Below are 11,557 nucleotides of genomic sequence, written 5' to 3'. Positions count from 1 at the left end.
CCCCCCCCCCCCCCCGCCCCCGCCGTCCCCTCACCAGCCTCTCAATTAATTGGTGCACGCAGAATTTCACCATTTGCCAAAGCGGAGTTTTCCTTGCTTATATTTTTGTGGAGCAGACCACGGGTGGGCTGGGGTGAGAAAGCCTGTCCCTGCCCAGCCCAGCCAGGTGGCTTTGTGCCACCATTCACCTCCCTGCCCTCCCAGGGGCCACCTGCTGTCTCACCCCACGCCCGCTGCAGAGAGAAAGCACTTAAAAATTTCTTGTTCATCGTCATTATCCAGAAGACGTCGGTCGGCAAGCCCCTCAGGCGTCTGGCAGCGCCCGCGCCCCAGGGCTGGCTCAGTAGGGGTACTGCTTCTGCTTCTTGCCCGAGAAGCAGGCCAGCCAGGTGCACACCAGCATGGCTGCCACCGCGCCCCCGCCTGTGCAGTAGTAGGCCCAGCCGATGTGGCAGGTCCCTGCAAGGGAAACAGAGCAACATGGCACAGCGTTAGCCGGGAGAGGAAGCGCCGCCACCAGCCTCCTTTCTGCCCACCCAGGAAAAAGCACTTTTCTAGGTTTCTGCCCACTTGTACATCCACCTCAGACAGGGAATGCGGGGCATAATTCAAGCAATTAGAGAAGCCAAGCTGTTTAAATGGCTCCTTTTAATTTTCTATAGCAGTTCAGCAGACAGGCCTCCGAGCTCACTTGCTTGGCCAGTTGCTGTTTTCCACACAGGGGAAAACGCCACATAAGAGCCGAAGCAGAGGCTGCTGGCACCATGAGCGCACCAGCCACGGGGTGGGCGTCCCTCTGCCCGCCCAGCCCAGGGAGTGCTTGTGGCACCGCTCTCCACAGCGGCTGCAGTCAGAAGAGGGTTTTTCCCACCCTTCTCTTTCTTCTCCTCCTCCAGACAGCATCTGAGGACATTGTGATTATTTTTGACTGAGATCTTGAGGGTTTGCACGTAACATGGGCCAGGGCCTGCTCCCTTCAGAAAGAGCTGGGTGGGTCCACCTCTGCTATCTCAGCAACAGGGCTTAAAACTGGACCCGGCTGCAAGCTGCTGGGTGACTGTAACCCAGGACATGGCTGCAGGGAGCCCATTCATGTTCCCCTCTCACAGGCATCAATCCTGACCAGGAGGCTCCTGGTGGCAAAGGATCATGGTGTCGGGGGTCCACCTGCATGGGGGCTGCTGTGGGAATGGAGTCCACAAATACAAAAATAGAGAAATTTCCCTATGCCCACCCAAGGTCACAACTCACTGCTTAAAACTTCACTGATCTTTTGTTTAATGTGTTTAATAGTGTCACAATATGGCCTTGAATACATTTAATGGCCACAGTATCTTTATACAGCCAAACTCATCACCAGCGAATAGTGTTGGGGAACCCCATGGTGGACTGTAAAGTGATTGCTCCCTTTCCAGGCACCACAGTGCCTGCAGTAGGGGAGGAGATCAGGAAAACAGCAGCTGCAGCAGGGAGGAAGTCTCCTCACAGAGATCTCCGAAAGCAAGGAGACGGCTGCTGTTACTCCTCAGGATTTCAGCCCATCTCAAAAGTAATTTTGGACTGCATCATCTTGGTCATTTTGATCTTGAGTGCTTGGGACTCATTACAGCTGAGGTTCTCCATGTGTTGCTGTCTTGGGTTATATTGCCCTGCTTTAAGCAGTGGGTGCTCTCAGTAAGGCACAAGCACCAATACACCACTTTCTTCCCACTCCCTGGAAAAAGCAGCAGAAACCATTCTCCCCTCCAGAGAACAGAAGGTAACAACAGAGTTTCCCTCTGGAAAGACAGAGCTGAAACAGGTGGCATGTCCATACTCTGTCCTAATGGCATCCTTGAGGGCCAGGCTTCCGGTTCAGGCAATTATCAACTTGGCTAATCCTGCCTTAGGCACAAGACACACAAGATGTCTGTACATCTCAACTTGTCCAAAGCATTAGCATGCCTCAAGGCAGACAGCACGTCCATGACTGTCTGCAGGATATTGTCAGGCCAGCTTTGTAAAGAGACCTTAGTGGGAGGCAACACTTACACTCTTGGCCACTCTGAAGATCTCAGGTTGACATCACAGCAGGAAGCATAGTACTTGTTTCATTTTTTCTTCATAACCCTCAAAACTTTTTATTTAAAAAAATGTCAAGTGAAACAAAGATCCTGACGTGACCAGAGGACTTGAGGAGCTGTGGCCTTGGCTTGAGCTCATTAGCCTCTCTCCTTAATGTGCTGGAGCAGACAGACAGGTTTACTTGGTTTTGTAATCTGGTTATGCTCTGTAGATCACACCATTCTTGGCTTCCTTACAGAAGACCACAAAGAGGGTCTGACTTCCTAAAGAGAAGACCATCAGAAACCACGGAGAGCCATCAAGCACCTGGCAATGTCACTGATGCTGATCCTTGCCCAATCGCAGGGCAGTCCCTGGAGAGACCTGTCTCTGGATGATCTATTGCTTTGCCTGTGTACAGACACTGTCTATAGCTTCTGCTGGGAATTTCAAAACCAGACTTAAGCATACACCAGATGTCTAAATCCATTGGATTGCTTTGAAAATGATCACTTTTATACCAGGGTGGGGTGTGCTAAAGCATTTCTTGTGATAAGATGGACTCCATCTGATAGGTCTTTTTAAATTGCTAAGTATTCCTAAAACTGCTAGAGAATTGTAGTTGCAGCTTGAAAAAGTAAATCTTTCTCATCATGATGCTTCCAGGTAGAGAAAATAAATGTCAAAATGCTACTTTAAAAAGAGTTTAAAGAATCACCTGATCGCACTGCCCAAAGCTGTGACCTAAGTGGGATAGAATGAAGTAAATTTGAACTTTTGCATGGTGTGATTTCAACTTTTGTGCCTTGGTAGTGGGAGAGGGGGAGAGTGTACCTGATACATATTAAGAAGAAAGAACTGTTAAATCAGTGTCAGAGATGTGCTCAACAGATACAACACGCACATTCAGTCTTGGCTGGAGAGAATAATGTTTATTTCTCCATACCATGCTCCATTTACCCTAAGGACCACTGCCCTAGTCAATGCTCTGAGGCATGGTGGGCAGCCTCTTGATCTAACAAATGCAATGTAGCTCACAAGTGTGAGCTGGGTCAAGATGAACAAATGAAAGAATGAGAGAGTGCAGGAGAACGGATGAAAGAGCCAGGAGCCTGACCTTAGAGCAATAATAACACAGCAATAAACCTGGCCATTATTTCCAGCCTGTGTCAGGAGCAATGGGAGGCCTCGGATAAAATAGCTTGATCTGTACTTGGATGATGCTGAGCAGAACAGCATTTCAAGCTTTTGTGCCGAAGAAGAGCCTGCAGCGGGGAAGGTGTCTGAGGGTATAGGACTTAGCTATACTTTTCATTGTAAGCATAGGTAAGTCCTCAGTCCACAGCTAAGTATAGCTATAAGGTCAGAGAGAATCCATCTCAAAGGTACCTGTTGAAATGAATGGTTGCCCACACTGCATAGCCATGTGTCAAAATGAAACAACGTTACCCCTGTAGCAATATAATCTTATATTGCACAAGGAAAAAAAAAATATTTTTGAGTTAATGTTTCTGCTCTGGTGTTCTCATTTTACTAAATGCATGAGCTATTTAAATCCATTGCACCCTAAAGAAAGATTGTTGATTGTCAATAATTGGGTAATTTATTTGCAGTTTAAATTGTAAAATTTCTTCTGCTTCACTTTGATATTAAACACTTAATTTAAAAGGAACATGAAGCTTTATAAAAAGCAGGGTTGATGAGTAATTAAAAGTAACACCAAATGAAAAGAAATACACTTATAGAAATGTTATATGTTAGAGAAGATGATAGACTTTGCTTTCTAGCTTTATATTTTTATATTATAATAATGGGTACCATAGAAGGACCCTTTCTCATGTTCAAATTTTATTGCAGTGACATCAGTGCAACTAGTCATGTATCCAGAGATAAGCAAATGGTTAAGGGCTTTGCAGAACTGGGGCTTAAATTCAACTATCAAATAGATTAATTTGCCTTCATGGAGCCCATCATATCAAACATTAGAAATGTTGCATTGAAGTTTCCCATTTTTTTAAATGTTAAAACTCTAAAACAAAGAGCAAGACCACCTAATTACTTGATAGAATTAAAACAATTAGTGAAACCATGCCAATTTTCACACACACACACACACACAGACACAAAAGCTGTTGTTTTCCTCAAGGATGCACAGGAAAACACACATACAGGTAGAAGTGTGCCGGTCCTCTGGGGGTGTGGAGATGCGTGCAGGAATGTGTACGTGTTCTTGCTCATAAGATGGGCTGGATCTGGTTTCATGCCAAAGTAAAATCCCCAGCAGCTGAAGTACTCTTCTAGCTGATAGAGATGACATGCATCACAGCAGCTTCATTCTCTGCACAGAACTGGTGTTGCTTTTAACAAATCAGTCTTTACCTGACAGGTCAGTATGGAGGGAGAAGCTGTGGCTTCAGTGTTTTGTTAGTTCTGGATCCTTTTTTTTCTTTCATAAAGGAGAGCATAAATAATTGGAGCTCTTGGTTGCTCAGTGAAGCAGGACTGTCCAAGTTGGCTCAGGTAAATATGTAGCCAGCCATCAAGAACTCTGTTTTCACGTTTGTTTTACTGGGACTGGCAGCAAGAGAGTGTCAGGATGAACTCTGAAATCGTAGAATCACAGACCTTGCAGCTCTAGGGCTGGATGGCCATTTTCCAAGCAAATAAAAGAAGAAAAGAGTGGAAACATTACACTCCTCTCTTTTGTAAAAGGATTGAAAGAAATTGAAAGAAATCCAGTCCCCGAAGATAAAGGACAAAAGCAAGGTGAGTGAGGACACTATCAAAAGAAGATTCAGCAGAAAAGAGTCCCATAGAACATAAGACAATATTTGCTAAATCAAAAGGAATCAAAGAATGTGGAAGGGTAGTTTTGCAGGGATAGATGGGCTTATTAAAAAACACTTCCATGCCTTCTCCTGATTTCTAACGTGATCTTTAAGGCCATGATATGTGTCCCCTAGCTGCCCTCCTCTTCAATATATAAGACAAATAAAGATTAAGACAAATTTGGGAGTGAGTGAAATTTGGCAACAGAAAATCTGCCGATATTTGATCTACTGTGGAGCTGTGCCAGGATCCAGTTGCCGAAACAGAATTTTACCAGGATTTCTACTCATGATGTCTTATAAATAATTATCACATATAGTTATCAAGGTCCTGGAAATAACATATGATTTTCATCTAAAAGAACCAATAATTGACACTTATGAAAAAATATCCAGAATATGAAAGTGTCTTGGAAGCAAGCCTGTTAATTGCAAGACTTAGTATCTTAAATATTTGTACCTTCTTTGCTGTTAATGTTAAGACTATCCTGGGCTTGCAGCCTGGAGTATTTGGCAAACTCTAATCATTTAACCTTAATGATTTTCCTAGATGAAGGAAAAAAGGTTTCAGAATTAGCCAAGCTGAAGAATACAAATTATATACCTTCAAAAATGAAAACTACAATTCCTACTTGCAAAAAGTTGTGCAGGAACTCTAATTAACAGCTTCACATGAGAGTCCAGTACTACAGGGAATGTGAATTCATGTAATCAATCAAGGTGTTGGAAAAGTAACCAGAGAAAAAAGTAAGGAGTGTGATATTAAGGGATATACAGGGATTTGGAGATATGAAAGCCACAAATGAATGTAAAAGATAATCAGCTGATTAATAAGAAGGCACAATTATTTTGAAACAAAGCCAAGATAAATTAAATAGCTGAAGATTTTTTTCTTCACACAGTTACAATGAAAAACCGTCATGTGAAATCAGCTACAAAAGCAGGAAAAGAAGTTAAAACTTGGAATGCATCCAGAAAGGATTAAAGTGGTTATGTGAAACAAAGAAAGAACACTATATAAGGTTAAAACTGCAGCAAAACAAATAGCTTGATACAAAATAATAAATTTAGTGAAGCTGGTTTCTTTGTTTGTTGCATGGATATGACTTTCTCAATGCATTTCTCTTTTTAAAAAAATATCTGATTTCTCATGCATGCACAGATCAAGCTATTTTGGTTACTTATAATTGGTCAAAGAAATTGTATGGGCATTTTGGTCTTTAATTAAATGCATAAAATCTCATAAAGTTCAGAAGTGTAAAAAAGTGGAAAAAGAAGTGCCAACTTGGAATTCTTCAGTTCTGCTGTATGTAGACACTCACTTATATGACCAAATCCTCCTTTCTTTTAGAGGATCACATAATTTTGTTTAATCAAATCTCAAATTTGCTGTAGGTGTGCATTTATCATGGAACAATGAAGAAGAAACCAATACCTTCTGTCAATTACAATGCTCAAATTCCCGAGAGCAAATAGCTTATGTCATGCTGAAGAGGAGCTCTCCCAGCCTCCTGGAAGAAGTCAGCAGAAAGCTCACCTACTGCAGGAAGTGAAATCGATTTCACCTCTCTTTGGACATCCACAGTGCAGAGATCCACACTGGACTAGTCCCCCAGACTCCCTCTGGAGACAACAAGGAGAAAAAGTCACTTATAAAAGTGTGTTGCATTTCATCCTAAGGTAGACATTTAAAGTACAGCAGGTGAACCCTGCTCTAGTAGCACCCATTTTGCTCCCTTTAACTATGAAGGGATTCTAAACAACCAGTTTAGCTGCCCTTTTCAAGTAATAAAGAGCACCAGGTACCTGCTCCCAGGTGGTCTAAGTCCCTTTCTGGATGCTGCTGCTTATCTGCGTTGACTTCAGAGGATCCTTGCATGACCATGTTCTAACTGGCAACACAGTTAAGTGCCTTATGTTAGACAGAATATATGTGGACCTTGATATAGTCACCGAAGGCTTACAAAGATTTAAGAATGGAAGTTATCCAGGTAACACTAAAGAGGAAATGTTTCTTGATGAAACACTTTCTTTACTAGCACGTAGGCTGACTCATTCATTTATCTAAGAACTCAGCAGCTGCAGCTCAGGTACGCTCATAAAGATTGTGCTCAGCCCCAGTCAAAAAAATGAACTGGTAAAATCTCTGAGCTGTTTGCAGAGGATCTGCGAACAAAAAAACTGGCTTTGTCAGATAGATTGCATATAGACAAATACAGCTTTGAAGCCATTGCCTTTAATAGGATTCTAATAAATTGTCCTACCTTCTAAATCCTTTTCTTGATCGTTTTGGCACTGTATATCAACACTCAGCCAGATGCTGAAATGATGCCACCTAAAGCAAATTAACTAGCTGACAAAGCTTTTTTTATATTCACTGCTTTCTGTGGAGTTTTTATGTTGTTGTTTTAGTAACTGCACTGTTTGCTTTTAAAGTGCTTTAAAGATCATTTAATATTTCTACAGCAAAAGGAATTATCAAGTCAACAGTTCTCTTTAAGATATTTCAGGCCCTCTAAAAGTGGCAAAGGGGAACCTTAATAATAATGATCTTTGGAAACAAATATCCCTCAAAAGAGAATTTTCTGAGAGCTTTTGAGGGCAATTCAGCTGCTTGTTTAGTTCAGGATGCGAGCCGGCCTTTTAAGTTGCTCTCTAGACAGCCACTTCAGCCAGGAAAGCCCTTTCACAGCGGGTCACAGATGGATGGACCACCACAGAGGTCAAGCAAAGGTGTGTGTTTGGAGCCATCTGCTTTGGTTGCTGCTGCAGCTGGGCCCTCAGACCTAGGATGTCTCTGTGTGTGACAAGTAGTGATGGAGCGTGACAGCCAGAGAACATGAAACAACTGGAGAGAATCTAGGAGGACTTGCAGAAGAAACAGGACAGGAGGCTATTCCAAGCCTCGTAAGGATGGCATGAACTCAAACAAACACAGAATGCATTTCAGGCCAGCTGTGGCGGCAGCTGCCAGGTGGGTAGACAGGGCACAGCGTGCCGATGACCACACCTGAGCCATGCAAGCCCTTGGTGCCAGACCTGTGGTTTTCACTGCCTTTAATAGCAAAGCAAAGCATCATGAAACTCAAAGATGAGCCCTGAAGGTAGTTACATACAGCGAACACCGAGCCATGTTTGTAGGATGCTTCTTAGCACAAATGATCACCCAGCAGAATAAAAAAGTAGGTCCTAGGTAGGAAATGTATGACAAAAAGTAATCTCTCACAAAAAGGGGTAGGACATAAAAAATTCTGGAGCGCTGATCATCCAGTCTGAGTCCTGACTGCCCAAACACACCATATTTCCTCAAAGGAAGACAAAAACGTTTTCCAAGTAGTTCAACTTAAAAATTGGAGTTTACCTTAAATTTAGTGTCTTCATTCTTTCAGGTTAATAAGGTAAGTACACAGTATCATTTCATACATCTGATGGCAGGGAAGTGGTAGCTGGAGGCCAGATGACATTTCCTGGGGCACCTACAATGGCATGAGTCATCTACGTTTACATAAATGAGTCTTACTCCAGATAACCATTTTGCTGTTTGGGCTGTTAGGTATTGGTCTTGTAGTGCTTTTTCACCAGATGCCAACTGAGGCTCGATTTTGTGAGTTAAACTGAGCACGCCCTGTCCTCTGCGGGACCTTCTGTGTGATTTAGATGTAGATGAGGTGCTTAGGGACATGGTTTAGTGGGCATGGTGGTGTTGGGTTGATGGTTGGACTCGATGATCTTAGAGGTCTTTTCCAACCTTAATGATTCTATGATTCAGCTGCCTCCGCACCCATTGCAACAGAAATGAGCATGCAATGACTAAGCAGTCTCTGCATGCACATCTAGGGAAATCAATGACCTAAAATGAAGTCTCATATTGATTTTAGACATTAAAAACCAATACTAACATATTCACACGTATACACTCACATTGCCTTTTAAAAAAGGCATGCAAGTTCAGAAGATTTCTTCACACAGTTTAAGTTTTGCAAAATGTGGAAGTTTTTGCAAATGTCTGATGCAGTCTTCGCTTTAATGCATACTCTCATCTTAATGCAGGGTCCCTCACTTTAATGAATTTCCTGCTAAAATCCTCATTTTTCAGCTGTTATTCTTGTGTGGTACATTTAGAAATGAAAACAAAATGGTATTAGTGCCTCTAGCTCAGCAAAAGTGAATGTGTGCTATACGATATGCTATAAAGATCCTTGCTTTTGGGAAATTGCCTGCTAGTTCCTTTTGCAGACCACGGGATTGTGTAGATCTGACTCACTTTCACACCTTTCAGTCAGCAGCTCTGTACTGCTATGCCATGTCAGTGCTGTCCTGAATGGGCCCACAGGCAACTCCAGGGTGTAAATAATGCAGCATAACAACAACAACGGCTTGTGTGGTGACAAGAGATTAAGATGATTTTGATCCATCCTCAGACATTTGGTAAAAGTGAAAGGCAGTCCCTTCGAGCACTGCTAGTTTATAACTCCAGTTTCCACCTCAGGCATTAGCCTGGGCCAAATGCTGATCAGACTAAGGGCTTTGACTTGGTCACTGGGCAAACAACTGCGCTAGTTTAAAACATAAGCATCTCTTTTCTCTTGCCCCCATTTATTGATATTACCCTACTTCTAGGAGTTACCACCCTAAAAACAGCGGCAAAAGACTGCTCCAGTTCACAGTCTGTTGTTCTGGTGGGAACTCTGCTCCATCCGTGATCTGAGATGGGATGCTGCAATATGGAGCGGGGCCCCAAGACCTCCATACGGATCCTGCTGACTGCAAGGGAGCTGGGAACCACAAGCAGAGGAACATGGCAGAGACCTGTTATGGCCTTAACCCCCCAACAAGATGTGCCAGAGGTCATTTGTCAAAGCCCTAATCTATCACTGTGCTTTTTTTCATGATGGCAAAAACAGATTGCTAGAGAAAAGCAGACAGCAGGCCCCTCTACAGGTGCACCAGTCTCTCTGTCTGTCTATTTATGGAGGTTGCTCCCCATCCTCATTAGCAAAACAGCTCATCTATTGAATGCAATTTAATCAACAAATGGGGTTGTCCTTGGCAGGGTATCTTCAGTTGAAGAATGACTCCTCTTTGTAGAGATCGAGTTGTACAAACGCTTTCATTTGATTGAAAAGAATTAGCCCAATTAAATACATAAATGTTTAAGTAAACCCTTTGGACATAGTTCACTTAATAAAAAACAAATAAATATCCAATTTTAAAGAGAGCAGCAAACTGCTGGGCATTTCACAATGTCAGCTCAGGTTTTCTAGAAAAGAATACCCAAATCCACTTATATGTAAATTAAAGGCATGGTTATTTTTCCTGCAGCCTTTTTAAATATTGCTTTGGAATTTACACAGAAATGTGTGTGTTTGGCGGGGGCGGAGGGAGGGAGTCCCCTCTTCACAACATGGGCTATCTCAGCACTATTTGGAGTGCCTATTAGTCTAATGCCTTTTCAGAGTGCCTGAAGACATGAAGAAGCACTTCTTATCTAGCATACCCACTAAGGATTAGGCATTTTTATGGGTTCTTAGCATTGCTACTTATTTATTCTATCTAGTTATGAGCATGTTACGGGGGGTCGGAGTATGTCTTGTTTTCATAAAGCAAAAATTTTCATTTAATTGCTAATTCTGGAATATTTCTGCTTAACATTACATTTCATGGTGCACAATTCAGCTGCTTCTCAAGTGAGTTCTTGCAGTCGCTCCTCTGCACCTGCCTCTTGTCTTTGTCATCCTCCTATAATGTAGATTGCAACTCCTGGATTATCTTTTCTACCTTCCTGGATTACCTTTTCTACCTCCAACCTCAACCATTTTTTCACTTCACCTTTTGCAAGTCCAGAATGAATCTCACTCACCGCCGAACCTCCACCTTTGCTGTCTCTGTGCTTTGACCCTCCTTTACTAACTGCACGTACGTGTTCCCTGTGGCCCAAGCTGCAGCAGTTGCTCTGCCATGCTCGAAGAGAAGGCTGAACACTGTCTGCTGATCAGCATCCCTTTGAACACCCTCTCCTTTGAGAGCAACCACATGCGCTGAATTAGGCTCTCAGTGTCATCCTCACTAGCACCCACAGCAGCAGGAGGCGCAGGACCAGCACTGCCACCACCACCATTTCTCCCATCAGCAAACCAGTACAGGGCTCATGGCAGCTCAGCTTTTCTGAGGGCAGATTTTGAATGCAGCGTGTATATATGTGGTTCTTGAGACAACTCATTTCACAGACTCAGGAATAGAAAGCATATCATTGTGGCTTAATCAAATTAAATATTCAAATCAAAGCATTAATTACTTAATCTCACTAAGTCTCAAGACAAATTTAAGTCTTTGAAACATCATTTTTTGGCCTGTAGGCTGTAATGAGTAAGCCAGTCTCTAATGATTCAGAAAAGACTGGAGGGTTTGGCTTATCACCAACCAAGAGGTATTTATGAAAGACAATGAGCAGTGTGGTTATTAAATGGCCTTCGGACAGTACCTCTTCTTCACAGATGGCTTTGCTAACACAGGCACTGATATTAAGTAAAAAAAAATCCTAGTGAAGCATTAAATTTCACTGCCAATGTATGTGGGAAAGAGATGTTTCGTGGCAGAGCTGTCTGGTGGAAATCACTACAGCAAATTTCAGCTGTCATTATAATCTGTTAATTAATGTGTTAACATATGATTGCAGCAGATCGGCG

At 42.7% G+C, this 11,557-nt stretch overlaps 1 protein-coding gene across 1 annotated transcript in view; it reads right to left on the bottom strand.

Moving 5' to 3' along the window:
* Positions 1–25: 25 nt before the first annotated feature.
* Positions 26–11,557, bottom strand: part of LHFP (lipoma HMGIC fusion partner) — a 141,694-nt gene continuing 130,162 nt past the window's right edge. The window contains exon 3 of the mRNA XM_009290166.2: positions 26–459. Within this exon, the coding sequence (XP_009288441.1) occupies positions 341–459 (119 nt within the window). The 3' untranslated portion in view covers positions 26–340. The remainder of the gene's footprint in view (positions 460–11,557) is intronic.

This window comes from Aptenodytes forsteri, unplaced genomic scaffold (assembly GCF_000699145.1).
Source record: "Aptenodytes forsteri isolate BGI_AS27 unplaced genomic scaffold, ASM69914v1 Scaffold155, whole genome shotgun sequence".
Lineage (NCBI taxonomy): Eukaryota > Metazoa > Chordata > Aves > Sphenisciformes > Spheniscidae > Aptenodytes > Aptenodytes forsteri.
This window is presented reverse-complemented; position numbering and strand designations above follow the sequence as displayed.